General features: G+C 39.5%; 1 protein-coding gene across 4 annotated transcripts in view; it reads right to left on the bottom strand.

Annotated features, from left to right (window-relative positions):
• Positions 1 to 424: 424 nt before the first annotated feature.
• Positions 425 to 21,144, bottom strand: part of FANCB (FA complementation group B) — a 31,863-nt gene continuing 11,143 nt past the window's right edge. For 3 of the 4 annotated variants that reach the window (XM_050963550.1, XM_050963540.1, XM_050963559.1), the window contains 7 exons: positions 19,711 to 19,863; positions 19,059 to 19,151; positions 11,939 to 12,067; positions 11,125 to 11,288; positions 7,809 to 8,260; positions 4,920 to 5,157; positions 425 to 974 (listed from right to left, as the gene is read on the bottom strand). In XM_050963550.1, the coding sequence (XP_050819507.1) occupies positions 554 to 974; positions 4,920 to 5,157; positions 7,809 to 8,260; positions 11,125 to 11,288; positions 11,939 to 12,067; positions 19,059 to 19,151; positions 19,711 to 19,863 (1,650 nt within the window). In that variant the 3' untranslated portion in view covers positions 425 to 553. Of the gene's footprint in view, positions 975 to 3,962; positions 4,207 to 4,919; positions 5,158 to 7,808; positions 8,261 to 11,124; positions 11,289 to 11,938; positions 12,068 to 19,058; positions 19,152 to 19,710; positions 19,864 to 21,144 lie in introns of all 4 variants that reach the window. The other variant, XR_007775678.1, reaches the window with a different exon arrangement.

The following is a 21,144-nucleotide window of genomic DNA, read 5'->3' as shown; positions in this document are numbered from 1 at the left end:
TTATGGATACCACTTTTGATTCACTTCTCCAAAGAGGAAGTATATACAATTTATTTTACAAGTCTAAGGGAATTAGGTGCCCAAGCCCTATTAAAATTCAATGGGAACTGGGTGCTTAACTCCTTTAGATTCTTGTAAATTCCAACCTTAAGATTCAGTTTTAAATCAATACAAATCTAAGTACTGTCAATGTCTACAACAGACATCTTACAGGCTTCATTTAAAACTTTAAAAAGTACTTGCTGTCTAGCTGTCATAGAGGTCCATCTTTAATGTTCCATTAGTGTCAAACTGGCTATGCTTCATCAGCCAAAATATAGGTATTTATTTATAGCATTTTATGATTTACAAAGTGAAAAGCTTTATTAATACTAAGTACTTTCAAAAAAAGGAAAATATATGTATCAAACAGTAGTGACAACACTGGTAGAAAAAAGTTTTATTCTCCATCTTCTAAAAAGGAGTTACATATAGAAAGTAAAAATAAAATATAAATAGTGCTTGATAGTATCATTTAAATACAATTGTATTCAAAATAAATTTTGAGGAGTCATTATGAAATGTTCAGTCTCCATGCAATCGTATCAGAACACAGCTGAGCCTCAGCAATTTTCAAAGTAATTCGTCTGTAAAGGGTACCACTCACTGTTCGGTTCATACTCAATGCACTTTGCTTCTGTTCGTTTTGAAGCTCCTCTCTGAACTGCTGCACTGCTTCCTTTTTGTTAGACAAAGATGACCCTGTAACCCTGCTCATTTTCTTGCCTGCCTCACAGCTCAATGTCAAGTTGTTTTCAACTTCACTTACTGCAGAGGAGAAAGAACTCCGAAGGGTGTCCATTTCCTTTTCCAAAGCTAGTGCAAACTGGTCAGTAAGGATGTCCTTGCTTTCTAACCCCAGAGGTTTTACTTTGCAGGTTGGTGGGAGAACTCCAAGGAGGCTATGAAGACACTGGAACAAGACAGTTTGATTTCTGTAAAATAAAACAATCATTAACACAAGGATACAGTTCTTTCAAAATTCGTTACTGGAACTGTACAATGAAGCTACTTTAAATTGACTGAGGAAATTACCTATACATCTTATTGTGTAAATTTTCTAAGTTATATTTCCTGCAGGTGGAAAGGCAAGCAAGATCTTCCTTTTGGAGCCTATGTCAACTACTGTATAGTTAAAGAATTAATGCTAAGCAGACTTGTGCAAAATCAGCAAATACTCAGTGCTGAAATATACACAGGTCTGTCGCATCTTAGGCACATTTAACATGCACAATTTCAGCTTTACGCGGTCAGCAAAAACAAAAAATAAAAAAAGAGAAAAATAATTTAAGTACAGTTTCTGTAGTGCTGGCGATTCCGCCTGCCATTACACTAAATGTAATTTTGACTATATGCGATTTTCGCTTTAGGCGCTGACTGCGGAATGCAGCCCCAGTGTAAGATGAGACCAACCTGTACCCACAGTTAAGAGTAAAGTGTTATATCTGTTTCCGGGAGAAGTACTGGACTGTAATTAAGGGGGTGCCTATAATGTGAAGGAGATTAATGTGTTGAGTTAGTGTGTTTCCTTACATGCTGAGCCAGAAAGAAGTTACAATGTGTTTTGTGTGGACATTAAAGAGTTTACAGAGGGAATGGGTATGTTGCACTTAACCAGCCTTAATTCCTTTAAAAAAGTGTTTTAGTTTATAATTTCCTGTTTTTTTTCCAACACAAGAGTAGGAAGGTATAGGAGTGGGCAGGGATGCTGCTGCCACAATTTCCGTTATGGCATGCGGATGTAGACTCATGGGCCATATGAGACTTAGGGAAGATAGAATAGCCTGTCAAATGCTACATCTGCTGTGCTGGGCCAGCCCCAGATCCTCAGAAGAGAGGAATCTTTGATGCCACAGAGCTTAGACAGAGACTTGAAAGTGCCCAGTATATTGCATGCTATCCCTGACTGAACTGGTGTTTACATCATAGGCTATCTTCAGTTTCCTGTACATTTTTTTAACCACAGAATAGAGGGTCTGCCATTTTTCTTCAAGGCATTCTGATTTCAGTCCATTTGAAGACAAGGGAAGATGGAGAAAGCTTTATTTCCACATGACAAGGCTTTAATGAAATAGTGGCCATCTTCACCAAAGATGGCCTATGGCTTCAGTCTCATAAATTATATGAAATGACAACTATTAGAATGAGAGTTAATTACAAGTATAAGGGCAAAGTGATACAGTGAAGTTAATAACTTTGATTAGAGATATAACCTGAATTCCTCATATGTGCACTTGGGAGTAGTTTTCAATGAATTAATTACATGGAAAGTTTGAAGGTAACTCGCCAGTGGATTACTAGCAAAATGGATGATAAAAATGGCGAGACACAGTTTCTTAAAAAGACTGATATTGAATCAGTTTTCACTAGTGGATTTATTCAAAGTTTCTCAGATGATTCAATCTTTACTCAAATAATGTTCTTTAAATTTGGTGATGATACACTGTATTCTTCATATGAAACAAAGAGGCTAATCTCTACTTTGAGCGAAAACTGAGCCCACTATAGTTATAAAGGCACATGAGTAATACCTTCTCTTTACTCTGCCTTTTAGACCGAATTCTTCAGGGCAGGGAAATGTACCATATTTCATGTCTGAGAAGTATCTAGCATACTGTGTAGGCTACCAAGCCAAATAATACTGCTATTATTAACATAGTACTTGGCCTGATGGAAGAAGTTCTGTGGCCTACCCATTTCTCAAACAGGTAAGATCCAAACATGGATACATGCTAGTTCAACTGATCCACACTGAAAAAAATAACGAAGGGGCAATAGTGACTATTCAGACAAAGATCTATACTATCATTTATTAGATTTTGAGGACAGGAATTAATCAGCATTGCATGCATACAGAATGTTGAATTAAAAGTCACTTTGAGGTGTTAAGTGAAAAAATGGTTAATAATCAGATCATTGTTTGTAGATTTCTTATTTTTAATCACAGTGTTAAAGATAAGGGCAAATTTAGTTTTATTTAAATAAGAGTTATATTACTACCTTTTAGTGAAATTCAGGACTTTCCTGAATTGACAATCTTGCAATTCAAACTGAACTGCTATAAACTGAAAAAAGTAGGGAACTCATGAGAGTTGCAGATATTTTCACTCTCCAAACTGCCTCATGAAGTTTGCATATTAGAAACCCTACAGGAAAGCTTGCAAACTGCTAAACTTCATCTGTTTACTGAAGATCTATGGTTAGCAGTGAGAAGATTCCAACTCCTAGTGCCAAGGGAATCTAGCCAGAGATCTGACTCAGAGACATGTATTATTTTCCAAGGGTAGTAAGCAAAGACAACCCTTAAAGTTGCTGAACATACATTATTGCACGTTCATGGAACTGTAAATTTTGACATATTAAATAGCATTAGTCCTGTATATACTTTGATTTTATGCCCAGGTGTCTGGGCAGAGCACAAATGATTGCAAAAGGTAATCCAATCAGATCTACTAATAGGCACAGGATGGTAATTTAAAAATAGTCCTAAATGGCTGTCACTGCTATGCTATTCATATTATACTATGGCAAGATAATTACAATGAAAAAATGATATTCTGCCTCAAACTCAAGTTATAGAGGATGTGACAGTGCACCTCATATTCTTCATAGTGATATTGCTATATGATCATAGCATAATTCTGATGTATTTTATGCAAGATAAGCCGTGTGAGGTGGCACTGGAAAAGTTATGATTTGCTGAATATGATTTCTTAAAATCATGTATATCATTGCATGTATGATGTATCATTTTTGTATCTGAAGTTATATATACTATGTATCTATATTTCAAATGTACTTACACCTGGGTAACGCCCACTAGACAAGATGCTTTCAGTCTAGATAGCTCGTTGAGAAGGGCCTATTCAGAGCAATAAGCCATTAGGGATAACAACAGGCCTTAGGAGAAGCTTATCACCCACCTGGTGAGCTATCCTGAGAACGTTAGACAGCCTATGAGTGATGGCTGCTATGACTCTACAAGGACATGTGACCAGGCCCTATGATGCCGAACTCCACCTTAGAATGTCAGTATTTCTCCACAGACTGGGCTGGGAACCAAGCTTTGGAACAAAGGATTCCCACCATATGCAAAAGCTATATAAGGCAGGGAGTGACATCATCTGGTCTTCTTCAGTCCCCACACAAGACTACACCTGGAAACACCTGAGGAACAAAGACTGAGCTGAGGGGAAGTGCTGGACCCAGGCTAAAGGGATTTCTAGCCTGTGAATGAAACACCTGGGCATTCCAAGCTGTGAAGCAAGTGCAGCTTGCCCCTTAAAAATCTGCAGCCTGCTTGTATCATCTTTTATGGTGAGAATCTGCTAATTCGTATGCAATCTATCTAGTATATTAAGCTTAGTTTGTGTTTTTTGTTTCTTTTGTTGGTAATCTGCTTTGATCTGTTATCCCTTATAAATCACTTAAAAAAATCTCTCTTTTGTAGTTTATTAACTTGTTTTGTTTTAATCTAAATCAGTGAGCTTTGACTGGAGTGCTTGGGGGAAAAAATCTCTCGCTTGGTTACCACAAGTGTGCATTGTTCTCATCACACTGAGGGAGAGGTGGACCGAGTACTAAACCCTTATACTGGCCAGATTTGACCAGGGCAGGATGGTACTGCTCTGGGGTCTCAGGCTGGGAATCTGGTGGTTAGAGAGCCTGTGTGTAACTGCAGCTGGGTGTGTCCATACCTGTATGAATGCTGGTGAAAGTGCAGGCCGGGGGGCTTTGCAGCTTGTCACAACAGTACAGTGTGAGAGGGAGCCCAGAATGGTGGATCAGCGGGCTCAGTGGTACCCCAGCTCCAGGTAGCACCCCAGAGGGAACCTATCACATAGGTCTTGGTATTCCCTAAGCTTTTCAACTACTATTACCTGCAAAACAATGTTAAAGTTCCTTCAAATGGAGTTTTTAAATTCCAGTTAAAGACAGTGCCATGCAGACTTCCCAATTTATGACAAAACATATTTTCAGGGCATTCCTTGATTGGCATACACTCCATTTGTGACAGAAGCCACATGTTCACTGGAGTCAGTGTGCAGTCTGATGAGACAATCTGAAAGGAGAATTTGAGAGATACTGCAAGAATAGAAAATATATCTTCCATGGTGCCTGTAAGAGAAAAAATGTGAAAGAGTATTAAATTTAAGTATTTAAATACACCTCTACCCCGATATAATGCTGTCCTCGGGAGCCAAAAAATCTTACTGAGTTATAGGAAAAACTGTGTTATATCGAACTTGCTTTGATCCACCGGAGTGCGCAGCCCCGTCCCGCCCCTCCCCCAGAGCGCTGTTTTACCACGTTATATCCGAATTTGTGTTATATCAGGTTGCGTTATATCGGGCCAGAGGTGTATTTTACTAGTTAAATACTGATCAAAATGTGTTTTTCTTTCAGATTTCAATATCTCTTTTTTTACTGCATTTTCAAGAAAGCTGGAATTGGGAAGTTTCAATGTTTCCATGGTCACAAATGATATCTACCTTGCTTACCTAGCAATGGTATGTCCCTCTTGCTTGATCTTACATCAAAAACGATCACCCTTGGATTCTACTTCATCTCAGAGGTCTACCAAAGCATCCAGCCCTCCCCAGGGAATTCCCATCCCACTACCTTACTGGGGTTCTTAGCAAGCATCCAGGTCAGCTGACAATGGGCCTCCTAGATATTAGAGAGTTGTAGGGAAAAACATTGGTTTGCCAAGAGACTTATCAATAGCCTACGTGATATTAGTGTGATTGGTGGACCTTGGCTATTGACACAGTAGCTCCTAAACAGTTTCCTCTTCCCTGGCTTTGCCTTCAGAGATGACAGAGAATTTTGGATTCCCTCCAGCTGATTGAGAGACGAGAGATAACTATCACTGGAGAGGGAGGTCTGATTCTAAAATGGTTTTAGAGGTATGGCTGCATTTCTGAATAGGAGTTTCTTCAATTGTTTTAGTGTCATTTGTATGAGGTAATTTCAAAATGTTTTGTTAGTTATTTCAGGAAAAATATTTTGTTATATAAATTGTATATATGAAAGTTAAATATCTCATACTTAGAGGAGATAAGCAGCAGAGTCTGTACCTTTAAAGACATTTTGCTCTCCCTCTCCTCCTCAGAGCAAGCTCTAAGATTTGCCATATAAACTTGTTTGTCAGCTTCTTTTGAAGAATGAGTTTTAAAATTGGTGCCCCTTGTTCCTCTATTGAACAAGAATAAACTGGAGCTCCCAAATTACCTTCTGTATATCATTCTCTCTTTGTATACCTCTTTCCTATCCCATCATCCCCTTATTTAATTCCTCTAAATTAAGAAAATCTCAGCCTTTTCAATTTCTACTCATGTAGAAGTCTTTCCATGCCTCTAGAGGTGTCATTTGTCTCTGGGCATCTTCTATTTCTGCTACATCTTTTTTTGTGAGAAGACGACCAGAATTGAATGCAGTATTCAGGGAGAAGGCATTGATTTATAATAGGATAACATCATTATATGTAAAATTGATATCCTAAACATTGTTTATTTTTTGATCATCAATGTGCATTGAACAGAAAAGTGGATTATGGTTATTTTGATCCTGGCAAAGTTTAAGCAGAGCTGGTAAGAAAATTTCAGTCACAACTGTATACACTAGTTTGCCAAACCTGAAATTTCTTGTGAAAGTGAGTCAAGTTCAACAACCTTTTGATCAGCATTTGCCAAATCACAGACAGTTGCCTGGTTCCCTGCCTGCTCACTTGGTCAGCTGCTGGGGAGCTGTGCCATACAGATCATGAACCCCAGGATTCCAGAGTCTGTGGTTCCAGAGCAGCCCCACTATGTCAGGGTTCCCAGGATTCCTGCCGGTAGCCTGAAAGCCCTGAGGACTCTCAGGATTTCCAGGCTTCCTGCTGTGGAGGGATTAATTGAGTCTCTGCTCCTGGTGCCGTGGCAGGGAACCTGCCAGACTGGAGAATCCTGGCTGAAGCCAGGGATCTCAGGACTTCCAATGTTTTCTGTCATGGAGCTGAGAGCCTGGAATGAGCTCCCAGGGTCTGCAACTTTGGGGCACTTTCCATGGCAGGGCTGCCCCAGCACAGTACACCCTGAGCAGGCCTGGGAGCCAGGCAGCTGCTGAGTGAAACTGACAATCTCATTTTTCACACAACAGCAGCTGGATGGGAGACTACATTTTATTTTGGAAATACCATGTGTCAGCATTTCTGAAGTGACATTTTTTCAGAATTTTCAGGTCACAAGAAGTTTTGAAAAAATTTGTTGTGTTCCAATATGGAACACAACCAAATTTCAAAATGTCAAAATTTCTCAAACCAGAAATTCCTCAACTAGCTCAAGTTATATGACGTTCAAATTATTCTTTCCAGGATATATTATTCATCATCTGCCATCACAGTGCCAACTGACTTAGTTTTGTTAGATCTCTTTGAAGTTCCTCAGTCTTTTCTAAATAAAGAATCTAAATTTTATGTTATCTCCAAATTGTGCACTGCTCTCCACCTTTTTAAGATCACTAAGTATGTTTAAACACTAAACCTAGTACAGAACCTGGGAGCAACTCACTTAACATTTTTCCACGTTGAGAACACATTTTTCCTACTGTTTTCTGTCTCAGTCAGTTTCTAATTCATGACAGACTTTGTAATGAAATTATACATATTTTGATAAAAATGATCACAACATGAAAAAATGAGAATATGGCTTGAAAACAAAGATGAGGATATTAAATTAACCAGCTCTTATGACTAATGTGAACAAGTCAATGCATTACATATTTACCTGTAGAATGATTATTATTTCTTAGCAAGCTTACTGAATATTTTCCACTTGAAATATCTTCCAGACATAATGAAATTTTCCCACATAGTAAAGTCAGTTGCCTGCTTTCCTGCAGGTTGCCATCTTGATATTTTCTCTTGTTAGCATGCAGTAGTATCACACAACATATATCACGGAATGCCAGCAGCGGTGAAAGGCGGGTAACAGCGACAAACGTCTTTGCCCCATCTGACAGAATTTTAAGTCTTTCAGGGTACTCTTTTTTCAGATCATTCTTGCTATGGAAGTCCAATTTTATCCTTTTTGGTTGTGGTTCCATTTGGCATGAGGAGATAGACAATGCTGAGAAAGTCTTATTCAGTTTAACTATTTTACTCTGACACTCAATAACTGGAGAAACTGAAGTGAAGTCATGCTCCATTACCAGGGATAAGCTGACATCATTCAGTGACCTGTAAAACCCATACAACATTATTGTACTTCAAATTCACATTTTATAGTCAGACAAAATATAATCAAAGCTTTGCAAAGATGGGAACTGACAGTTAGTGCTTTAACCTCTTGGAGAGTCAAGATTTTATACTGTCAGCCGAATTACCAAAGAACAGATGAACTGATCAAAAATCTTTAACATACTTTCAGACTAATTCACGTGATAGTGCAAAGGTGTCTGGTAAGAACTTTGAAAGTACATTTCAGCATATACTTTACCCAACACAGTATGCATGGAGTTAGGTTTCGAAAACACAGGCTGGGATTTTCAGAGGAGCCTACAGAAGCTAGGTGTCCAATTCCTATTGGAAGTTAATAGGATCTCTGTGCTTAATTCTCTTAGATGTCACTGAAAATCCCAGTCACAACTTTGTGTAGATGAATAAGTTTATTTTTAAATTTTGTTTTAAAAAGTATATTTACTTATAATGCAGTACAAGGATACCTAACATGCAGAACAGCAACATTCTTTCCTTCTTTAAAATCTGTTGAAGGATAGGGCCCTTCTGCTACTCCATACTTAATTTTAGAAATGTCCACGTAGTTTTGTTCAAATAGCGGGTGAATTTTAAATTAAGATTCTAAATTACTACACTATTTAACTTAACAGATATGATACAGTGCTCTGTGAAATTTGTGAAATGCTCTATTCACTTTAATATAACTATGTACTGTTCTCTCACAAGGGCCCTTAAATGACTTGAAACAATGTTTTTGTTAATTTCGTCAGTCAACTAAGCTTCAAGGTATAAGTCAGATTTAAAAGACTCATGTTTAAGAGTTTCTTTGCAGTGAGGTAACATCTTATGCTACAATACAACATTGCAATTTTGCTCAAAAGGAAGGGGAAATGTTCTTAGACACAGGCATCACTAATTAAATATTCCGTGGTCCCATTAAAAACAATTACTATGTTAAATACAAAATTACTACCATCAGAGCTAAAAATTAAAACTTAAAAGTGAAGACAATCTCTTCCCCCAGTGGCTCTTACAGATGAAGATGAAGTCAAATTTTTTTTTTTTTTTAAATAAAGCTATAGCAATCTGGCAGTTGAGAGAGACCATACCTATCACTCAGGCACAGTGGCTAAAGGGCTTAGCAGGTCAGTTCTCTCAGTCATTGGACACATTTTCAGTGCCATCCTCCTAAAGTGTAACTTTCTGAACTTCTTCTACATTGCTTATGGGAATATACATAGGTCAAAAGGTGAGAGAGCTGCCTCTAACAAGCAATATATGTTCCTGTGTCAAGTTCATGAGTTTCAAGTATTTACTTTAAACCAAGTTTTCAAATTAAATACTTGCTAATTATATTTTTCTAGGACATAAGTGATATTAGTGAGCACCCTCTAGGGATGGAAAATGTTCAACTAACTATGAAAATGAAGATACATAACAGAATAAACAAGCCGTTTTAAAGAAAGTTAGTTTTATTTAATTTATTTATACATACAGGAAGTGCTACAAATTTATTTACACTTGGTTTAAATCATGTGGGAATACCAAATTTTTATTTGACTTCATACCAAACTGTAACATAATTCAATTTAGAAGACTAACACGGAGTATCTGGATGCATGTCACATGGCCAGATGTTACAAACGTTATGGTCAACAAAAAGTCTGCAATATTTTCTACTGTACTTTTCCCTTAAAAATGACATGGACTCTTGCCAAGAAAGGAAACAGAAACAAACATTTTTAGATTTACTGAAGGAACTATGCTAAGGCAGCAGTAAGGGTACAGTGAAAAATAAATCCAGAAATGCAAACGTTAAGGAACTTTTAGCATTGATGTAGCCACATTGCACATAGGTAGTGTATAATTACGTTCAGTTTTCTTGCTTCCTATGTAGTTTAAAATTTATTTAAATTTATAATGGGGTTGCTAATCCATGGCTCTTTTACAGTTGAAGTGCAGCTTGTGGAGCTCCCCACATCCCCTCTTCCCCTCCCTATTCTCCATACACCAGGCTCAGGGGGAGATCAGGGCATTTGCCCTGCAGCAGGGTGGTGGAACTAGAGGTTCTGCCAGAGACAACTGGTGCCTTCTAGTGGAGGGGCACAATCTAAAGGTTTGTTCCCTCTCCTTGCAACAGTTTGATTCACCCCCCACCCCACGCCGACATGCTTCCCCCCTTACTCTCAGCTGCCCCTTCCCGCAGCTTCCAGATGTTAGCTCTCCAGGGAGAGGCAGCAGCAAAAGCAGTAGCTCTCCTTGCAGCTCTCAGCTGTTTGTCGCTACCTCTCCCTACATATATAGCTCCCAGCTTGCCAGTTCCAGCAACTGCCATGCAGAGAGTGGGCCTAGCGCCACCATGTGACTGAGTGGGACCAGCAAAATCTGGCAAAGATCAGGGAACCCTATGTGTCTCCCCCTCATGCATCTTTGGCTTCTGTCCAATGGGGAGGAGGGTCTTGGGGCTTCAGCCCAAACGGGGCATGTCTGCTAGGGCTAGTGGCTTCAGCAGGAACAGGGATGAAGCCCTGAGCCTGGGCAAACGTCTCCCGCACTGAAGCCCCAAGATCACCCTACCTGCAGGGTTGAAGTCTTGAGCTCTGGCAGATGCCTTCTGTGTGGCTGAAGTTCCGAGACCCTCCCACCCTGCAGGAATGAAGCCTTGAGCCCCGGCAGGTGCGTCCCAGCTCTTGAACTTCTGAAAATTGTCATATGTGACCCAGAGGGTAAGTAAGTTTGACCACTCCTGGTTTATAACATAAAAATATAGATTTCTAAAGCATAGAAAGTTACAAGTCCAATTTTTAACTTTGTAACTGCAGGATCCAATTTATAGACTAATTTATTAGAATGTATTTACTTACAGGTTAGGTGATTCTGTTAATTTTATTCCAATTACCAAACTGTCATCCACCACACGTTGCCATAATTTCTCTATGAGATATTCTGGAACCTCAGATGTCAATGTCTTCTTTTTACCAAGAGGATGAAGATTTTCTGTATCATCCCAGAGTGAAACAAGACCTTCCTTACAGAAAAAATATCTGTTTAAATAACTGAAGTGCATATAGTATAATTCTTTTACTACAGTAACTAAGTGTTTTTACTTTCCTGTTTACCAAAAAGTATTCAGCTGGTCATGAGGATGAAACAGAAATTTACCTGGAATGTGTTATACCTGAAGTATTAATGGAAATCTACAGAAACTAATTCTATCCTCTATAATAAATGTAAGATGTGTTTATCTAACTGTGCTTTGCCATGAACTCCTCAAAGGCATTAAGAAACTCAAAATTCATCCTTCCATTGTGAAACTGATTATACTTCAACAACCCTGGACTGTCGCATAACTTAACTGGCTTATGTGATCAGAAGTTGTCTTTCCCTATTGCCCTCTTAATTTCTTAATAGCTTTTGGTACCTAAAACTATTAATTAGCTAGACATTGACTGAAAAGTGAGTCTTGAGACACCCTAAAACAGAGATGCTCCAGTACAAGTTAATTGAATATTCAGCATATCTAGGGCAATATACTAAAGAATCAGTTTCCTTAAGTCTGTCACCTTTTCAACCCACAACTGAAAAGTCAGTTTTCTACTATATACCCATCTCCAGTTAAAATAGATCATATTTCATTTTGAAAAAATATAGAAACCATGACAACACAATCTTTTTTACCTCTTCTGCAGTTGGTAGGATATGCTCTCGCTCTTGGACAAGATCTATTAATGCGCAGCAAGATTCAAAAAGAACCTTCTCCTTGAGCCGTAAATGCTGCTGTAGTTCCCGAACAGAAGTGCAACCAGCCTGTGGGGTATAAAAAAGGATGGCGATTAGACTTAAGTCAGCAAAGTATAAGTGGAGGTGCCTTTGGGCCTTTCAGGTTTACATTCCACTCTAGACATTTAAGTCAAGATTTTAAAAAAATAAGGTGCCTGAAGTTAGGCACTGAAATTCATGTTTTGAAAATCAGGCCACTTTGTTGACAAAACAAACTTAAGTGCCTAACGTTTAAAAAAAAAGTGACTATCTTGGCTTTAAGATAGTCTTCTGGATCATCAAAAAAATCACAGATCCACACAAGTAGTTAGTCATCTCTTCCTGATTCACTTTTCCTATCTAAATAGAAAGTTCTTTTTGCCTGTTTTGGTAGGGATTATTGACTGAACAAAGACCTTACACTTAACTTGATAGCATTTCTCTGTATTCAACATGATAACTTCTGAATGCCCCATCTGATCAATTTCAAAATTGCCTGGAGTCTTCTAGGCAGAAATTGGCAGACATCTAGTATTTTGGTGAAAACCAGAAAGGGTGGAGAGAAGAGAAGGGGAAGCAAAGGACCCATCAAGTTCCTTGCATCTAGTTAGTAGACTTAGCCACTTGAACCACCTCTTTAATCGTCTATTGATCAAAAAAACATTTGATGGCAGCTATTCAGCCTTCTGGCATAATCTCAGCTCTGCCCATCATCGCATTAGAGTTTGATGACACCCTGAATGCACCTATCTCCGGGACAGGAATGAAATGAGTAAGAATGGTCTGGAGGAAGACTGAAGGGTCATGGAGCACACAGAGGCGGGAGAGTCAACGGAGGAATGTGTGGTGTGTGCAGCTCAGCCTGAAGAAGCAATAAAGAGTATGACTCTCTGGTAATCTAATTTAAACTGTAAAGCATGATAAATTATTGAACCCTAATTTGCATCTTCTATGCTTTTTCTCCAGAAATCTTGGCACAGAAGTCTGGAATGTGCTCTGCCTCATGACAAAGCAGCAGTATTCAAGTATTTGTTTAGTAAACTCTTTGCTGTGTCTTCACCTCTGTCCTGCTTTCTAGAAGAGCATCAAGAGAATTTTAGACAAGATTCAGGACACAGCTATCTTTTCAAAAGGGTAAGGTGTGAAGATATAAAAGTAGGGGTTCATTAGCTTAGTTGTTTCTGCAGACCGAACTCCATGCACCCCGCCCCACTCTTGCTCCTAAGCTCCCTGTTTGGAACCTTCACATCCCTTTCTATTTCAGGAACTCACCGCAAACCCTTCACCATCCTCATGCCAAGGGCTCCATGTGTCCATTTCTCATTCCCCCAAAGACTCTCTGTGACTCCTCTATTCTAGGTGCTATGCGCACCTGCATTCCCCAGTCTCTCTCCATTTCCCCCCTTCCACTCCATACCAGGGTCCACCCCCCCTTTTTCCCTCTTGCCAGGATCCCTGTGGGCACCTCTTTTCACCCACCATTATTTCTCTTTTTTCTATCTGAGAGATATGTCCTTTAGGATATCTTTCAGAGTAGCAGCAGTGTTAGTCTGTATCAGTAAAAAGAACAGGAGTACTTGTGGCACCTTAGAGACTAACATTTATTTGAACATAGGATATCAACATGTTAAACTGTTTTGGGACAATGGGCAGAGGTGAGATAGTAACTTTCCAGCAAACATATCCCTAATTGGTGCTATCAACCAACTATAGTAAAAATTGTGTTATCCAGCACTTTATCAGCCAGAAAGCTCCATTAACTGGCATTTCCAATATCTCCCAATACAAATCTTCAGTCTAGTAACTGGGACTAGTATAGTGCCCAGGTTATGCAATTGCACATTCTGCACTCTGTTTTTATGCAAAAGAGGCAGAAGACAAGTAAGCAAGCTGATATCAGGGATTTATTCAAAAAAGCAGCTTCCAGGGTATGTCATAGGATCATTACAGATTCAGCCCAATCTCTTACACCTTCTACATCTACAATGATAATGGATGTTGATCATGATGACCCTGAGGCACTGCAAGATCCTGAAGTGCCTTCTTAATCAAAGATTAAATTATGTTCAGTATCATTTTAGTGTTAAGTGTATTTTTAGTGATCTGGGTACATGCCATGCGCTGCCCATTGTGATATGTAGTGTCATAAGATAACCCTACTGTATAGAAAACTTTACCTGTATTCACTTAAGTGCTTCAAGAATTCAACTACTCTGCAGTACAATACTACTACTGGATAGCTCAGTGGTTTGAGCATTGGCCTGCTAAACCTAGGGTTGTGAGTTCAATCTTTGAGGGGGCTATTTAGGGAAGTGGGGATTGGTCCTGCTTTGAGCAGGAGGTTGGACTAGATGATCTCCTGAGGTCCCTTCCAACCCTAATAATCTGTGATTGGTGAGTACCTGTACACTACTTTATATCTTATTCATTTTATTGTATTCTAATTATTTGAAAATTGGTATTCCATCGGTAAGTATAACTAACTGGAATTTTTACTAACTGCCCCATTCCCCTAACACGCCCCTCTCTGCCCCATTCCCCTAACATGCCCCTCTCTGCCCCATTCCCCTAACATGCCAAATAAAGCTTTTACTGAAATTTGATCTATAGACAACTGCAGAGGTGCTTGAAGCTATGGCTCTGCTAAACATATTCCAAGGGCTCCACGTGTCCTCCATTTTCCCCCTTCCAGTTTTCTGATTCTTCATCCTCCCCTGCTCCCCGGCCCAAAGTAATAGGGTTCTGTCTCTTGAGGCCTAGAAATTCCCTGAGATTTTGGAATTAATCAATGTGGCATTCAAAAGTTATCACGTTACATCCAAACAGTGAAATACCTTTAAGCTGAGAGTAGGATCTCTAAAACTTGTCCAATAATACTAATCTAAGAAATTAAGATGCACAGAATTTCAAAGTGGAGAGCAATGTTTTGAATAGGAATTAGTCTTGTGTGTTTCACATAGGTCATTTCCCTCTAGTGTAAATGAAGCCCTGGGACTTTTCTGGTAAAAATGATGCATTTCATGACTGTCGATGAAATCTACACTCGAGCAAGAGACAAAGTTGCCAATTACATTATATAAAATAATAATCAGCAGGAGGATGGAAATTTTACAATCCCAGGGTTCTCTATCTAGATTGCAGGTCTATGAAGATCAAAAAGCACTCAAAAGGAAATTTTCAGTATAAAGAATCTTACATGGGAGGAGTCAATGGGTCCATGAGGCTCAAAGCAAAGATTATTGCCTTCGAGAAAGTAGGAGAGACAGGAAGGAGGCACCTATAAAACTTCAGTGGCCAGACAGGAAGGTACTGACCTATAAAGCTTCAAGGGTCCAGGCTACTTTCGGGGCTTATGCAAAGATTACCCTATGGATATATTTTTCTATAAGCATTTTTTTCTGTGGCCAGCACTCGCCTAAACCACTATCTAGACTAGAAATGGGGAAAATAAAGCCCTGCATCATCAAAGGTTGATGAGCATATGTTGCACCTACATACAGCTTATATCACATTATGAGTACAATGTGGTCCTGATCTGATTAGGGCATCTACGTACCACTACACATACAACAAAAGAAATAAATCACAGTGCAGACTGCTTCATTATCTCTACCAGTGGCTTCATATATGTTGAGCAGGGCTTATAATAGCAGAAAACTATAGAACACAACATAAGTGATCCTCTGAGGCAAGATGAGCAAACTATTACCTAAAAATACCCCTTGCAATCTCAGAAGATCACAGAGCCACTCCAGGAGTGTTTCTTAGCTTGAAAAGTTAACAGGTAGAACAAATACTTGTGATAATTCTCATAAATTAAGCAGGGTTATAAGTACTCATACCACAGTGATGGGGTCATATAATAACCAAGAACAGTAAGGTAGTTTTCTTTTAGAATGAGATCATCAAATAATTCTACAGATTCTGAGCCATATCTATCACAGAGCCAGATTGAAAGAATGAGGGGAAGTGGGGGAGAGAAAAATCAAGGAACTCTGAGGACTCCAGGCACACCAAATTTTCTTCACCATAACATTACTGGAGCTTATGAAAGAGGAATAAGATGGTGGCCATAAGGTTCCAACAGAAAGCTGAGGAGATAGAACTGAAGAAACTGAATGTGTTCTGGACTTTGGAAAATTACCCCTCATGCTTGCATTATTTTTCTTAGTCAATTCTGTTTAGGCATTTTACTTTTGCTTATGTGTTTCGCAAGCCTACCCCCACAAATCAGCTGCTGACACATGGGAAAATATCATCACGAGGTTAATTGTCCCGTCCGTGGTCAGAGACCAAGTTGGAATGAAAAACAGAATGAGGACCCAAATCACTTGACTGCTAGGCGTGTGCAAAACCTAAGAGACCACTGTGACCTCCTTTCTCTCAAGGCAAACCATCACTATTTAGAGAGCCTACGATTGCCCTGCCAGAAAAGAATCTCAAGCAACAAGAGTAACCTTTCAAATATTAAGTTGGTATTTAAACACAGTGTGTATATAATGGCCACTGTGATGGTCTTAGGTATTTTGATAGACTAGTTTCAACATTACCCCCAAATTCCTTTATTTTCTGGATTTAAGTTGGAAACAAGTAAACTCTCTGAAAATGTGATTTTTTTCTATTGCACAGAAATTTTATAAATTTCCATACCACTGGTTTTGTTTCTGATGCAAGAACATTTGCAATTTAGTAGGTTCAAGTTCTGCTCTCAGGTACACACATACAACCTGTAGTAAGGTATGTGAGGAAAGACAATGAAGATTACTTGGCTAACAGAGTAATGAAATATGGACCACCACTGATGCAAAAACAGAATATTTAATATTTATTTCTCCCTGCACAATACTATATGATACAATTAACAGTAGAAATTATTTTCTGCTTTTTTTGGCATAAATTTATCTTGTGTTCTACAACAGGTATACAATGTAAGAATGGTCATACTGGGATCAGACCAACAGTCCATCTAGCCCAGTATCCTGTCTTCTGACAGCAGCTAATGCCAGATGCTTCAGAGGGAATTAACAGAACAGAGTAACTATTGAATGATTCATCCCTGGTCATCTAGTCCCAACTTCTTGCAATCAGAGACTTTGGCATACCAAGAGCTTGGGGTTGCATCCTTGACCAGCTTGGCTAATAGCCATTGATGGACCTACTCCACATGAACATCTCATTCTTTTTTGAGCCCAGTTATACTTTCGGCCTTTACAACATCCCCTGGCAATGGGTATGCTGATTGAGTGTTGTGTGAGTAAGTACTTCCTTTTGTTTGTTTTAAACCTGCTGCCTATTAATTTCATTGGGTGACCCCTAATTCTTGTGTTATGAGAAGGGGTAAACAGAACTTTCTTATTCACTTTCTCTACAGCATTCATGATTTTATAGACCTCTTTCATATCCCTCCTTAGTCATCTCTTTTCTAAACTGAACGGTCCTAATATTTTTAATCTCTCCTCATACAGAAACTGTGCCATAGCCCTAATAATTTTTGTTGCCCTTCTCTGTTCTTTTTCCAATTCTAATAAATCTTTTTTGAAATGGGATGAGCAGAACTGCATGCAGTACTCAAGATGGGGGCATACCATGGATTTACAAAGTGGCATTATGATATTTACTGTTTCATTATCTACCCCTTTCCTAGCAGTTCCTAAAACTGTTAGCTTTTTCGACTGCTGCTGCACATTGAGCAGATGATTTCAGAGACTTGACTCCATAATGACTCCAAGATCTTTTCTGTGAGTGGTAAAGGCTAATTTAGATCTTATCATTCTGTATGGTTTTCACCTATCAATACTGAATTTCATTGGCAATTTTGTCACCCAGTCTTATACAATCCCTTTGTAACTCTTCACAGTCAGCTTTCGACTTAACCATCTTTAGTAATTTTGTATCATCTGCAAAACTTTGCCACCTGACTGTCCACTTTCCCAGATCATTTAGAATGTGTTAAATAGCACAGGTCCAAGTACAGATTCTTGGGGGACTTCACTATTTACCTCTTCCTATTGTGAACATTGACCATTTCTTCCTACCCTTTGTTTCCTATCTTTTAAGCAGTTACTGATCCATGAGAGGACTTTCCCTCTTATCCCATGACTGCCAATTTTGCTTAAGAGCTTTTGGTGAGGAACCTCATCAAAGGCTTTCTGAAAGACTAAGTACACTAGATCAACCAGATCATCCTTGTCCACAGGCTTGTCGACGACATCCTCAAAGAATTCTAATAGATTGACGAGGCATGATTTCTGTTTACAAAAGACATGTTGACTCTTCCCCGACATATTATGTTCATCTATGTGTCTGATAATTCCTATTCTTTACTATAATTTCAACCAATTTACCTGGTACTGAAGTTAGGCTTGCCAGTCTATAATTTCCAGGATCAGCTCTGGAGCCTTTTTAAAAACAAACTGAATTACTTTAGTTATCCTCCAGTCATCTGAGACAGAGGCCGATTTAAGCAACTGATTACATACCGTATTAGTAGTTCTGCAATTTCATATTTCAGTTCCTTTGAAATTCTTGGGTAAATACTGGTGACTTATTACCATTTATCAATTTGTTCCAAAACCACCTCTATTGACCATCTCTAGTCTGGGATGGTTCCTCTGATTTGTCACATAAAAAGAATGGCTTGGGTATGGAAATCTCCTTCACATCCTCTGCAGTGAATATTGATGCAAAAAATTCATTTAGCCTCTCTGCAATGGCTTTGCCTTCCTTGAGTACTCAATTAACACCTCGATTGTCTAGTAGCCCAATTGATTGTTTGGCAGGTTGCTGCTTCTGATGCACTTAAATTTGTTGTTAGTGTCTGTGTGTTTTGCTATTTGATCTCCAAATATTTTTTGGTCTGCCTAATTGCACTTTTACCCTTGACATGCCAGAGTTTATGCTCTTTTCTATTTTCCTCAATAGAATTTGACTTCTGATTTAAAAAAACAAAAATAAAACAACAAAAGCAAAAACAAAAAAGCCACCGCCTCCTCAGCAATTTACATATTAGGAAATACAGAGAGTGCCACAGAATGCAAACCTGTAACCTTGCTTCGAGAGCTTGGATGGTAAGAAAACCATTCTCTTGTAGTTCTTCCGTAGGAGGAAAATCCTCTTTACAATTGATGGTGCTCTAAAGAAAAGAAAACATTAGTCTACCAGCTGAAAGCAAGATGCAGCTTATTGACATACAATTATAGAAGAATCTGTGATGAGAAATTACGAAGCCACAAGAACCATAATGTGCAATAATAAAAAAAAAAATCTTATCTACCAAATGAAATTAGAGGTTAATTGTAAATATTGCAAAGACCAATTTATGAGAGGTTAATTAACAAGTGTCAGGCTCTTAATTAAGTGTCTTTGGTTGATCAGAAAATAAACAGTGTAGCGAGTGTTGCTATATGAAGTATCAACACGAAGCCTTTTCAGCAGCATTATTTTAATTTCCCTAAAGATCTTCTATCATTGACTGTCACGTCAAGTCAGACAGTTATTTCAATAGATTCTTGTTTGTTATAACTTCACTATTAAAATCATAAGGCATTGTATTCAAATTCAAATTTAAGGGGATTTGATAGCATATCTACAGCTTCACTTTGCAGAAATATTTTTATTAATATATTGAGGTTCTGTTAATGAAATTTCATTAGTATGTACTCAATGGGTAAGAAAAGGTAAACTGAACTTACTTCATAGCTGACCTCTCCCAAATCGGTTATAATGAATGTACTTAAACTATCTGTATTGGATTCGTTCTTAAAAAGCAATAAAATTTGTTCAGTCCCAGTGCCAATAAAGTCATCTACCAGAACAGACTTCACTTCTTGCCATCTGGAAGCAACCTGCAGTTAAATGCAATATTAAAAATGTATACACCTTTTTCTAAGACATCTGTATTTGAGATTCAATTTTGTTACAGTTTGCCTACGATTATTCACTTTTTAAAAGAGCACATAAGAGAGCAATTACTTCATTTGCACAAGCAGGTACTTTTAGTCTAGGGCTGGGGTGGGCAAACTTTGTGGCCTGAGGGCCACATCAGGGTTCTGCAACTGTATGGAGGGCCAGGTAGGGAAGGCTGTGCCTCCCCAAACAACCTGACCCCAATCCCCTCCCACTTCCCGCCCCCCACAGAACCTCCAACCCATCCAACCCGCACTTCTCCTTGTCCCGACCGCCCCCTCCCGTGACCCCCACCCCCATCTAACGCCTCTGCTCCCTGTCCCCTGACTGCCTCGACCCCTATCCACACCCCCACCCTCTGACAGCCCCCCACCCTGGGCTCCCATCCCCTATTTAACCGCCCTCTGCTCCTCGTCCCCTGACCACTCCCTCCCGGGACCCCCCCATCCCTAACTGCCTCCTGGGATCCCACTCCCTTATCCAATGCCCCCTGCTCCCTGTCTCCTGACTGCCCTCCCAACCCCTATCCACATCCCTGACCCCTGACAGGCCCCCTGGGACTCCCACTCTCAACTCTCCCTGTTCCCCATCCCCTGACTGCCCCCTCCTTCCTGACTGCCCCCCAGGACCTCCCGCTCCCTTACCCAACCCCCTGCTCCCCACCCCCTTACCAGTAGCAGGAGCTCGCAGCTGCAACACCTGGTCAGAGCCAGCTGCGCTCCCCACGCTGCCCAGTGGGAGTGGCAGGCCAGAGTGCTGCCCTCAAGGCAGCGTGGCTACAGGGTAGGGGCCAGGGACTAGGATCCCTGGCCGGGAGCTTAGGGGCTGGGCAGGACTGGCCCGCAGGCCATAGTTTGCTAACGTCTGGTCTAGGGGCTGGACCATGGTTCTGTGAGCTAAAGTCTCAAATTCTGTTCCCAGCTCTATCACTGACTAGCTGTGTCACTCTGGACAAATAAATTATCTTCAGTGTCTCAATTTTCCCCATCTGTAAAGTGCATATAATGTCTTTAAAAGAAAAGTCCTCTTTTCCAGATAATGTCTTTCAAATACTACAACTTTTGAGTGTTTATTCGTAAATATAATTTACAGTAAGAATTTTCAGAATTTATTTATACCTGTGATTTAGTCATGCGATTCTCACCAAAATTAAGATAGTTGTAGAGCTAAATTCTGCACCATGTATGGAAAAATAGCTTATACACAGAACAGTTAAGGAG

This window comes from Gopherus flavomarginatus, chromosome 1 (genome assembly GCF_025201925.1).
Source record: "Gopherus flavomarginatus isolate rGopFla2 chromosome 1, rGopFla2.mat.asm, whole genome shotgun sequence".
NCBI classification, from domain to species: Eukaryota; Metazoa; Chordata; order Testudines; family Testudinidae; genus Gopherus; species Gopherus flavomarginatus.
The sequence above is the reverse complement of the archived record's forward strand: the minus strand, read 5'-3'. Positions and strand labels throughout refer to the sequence as shown.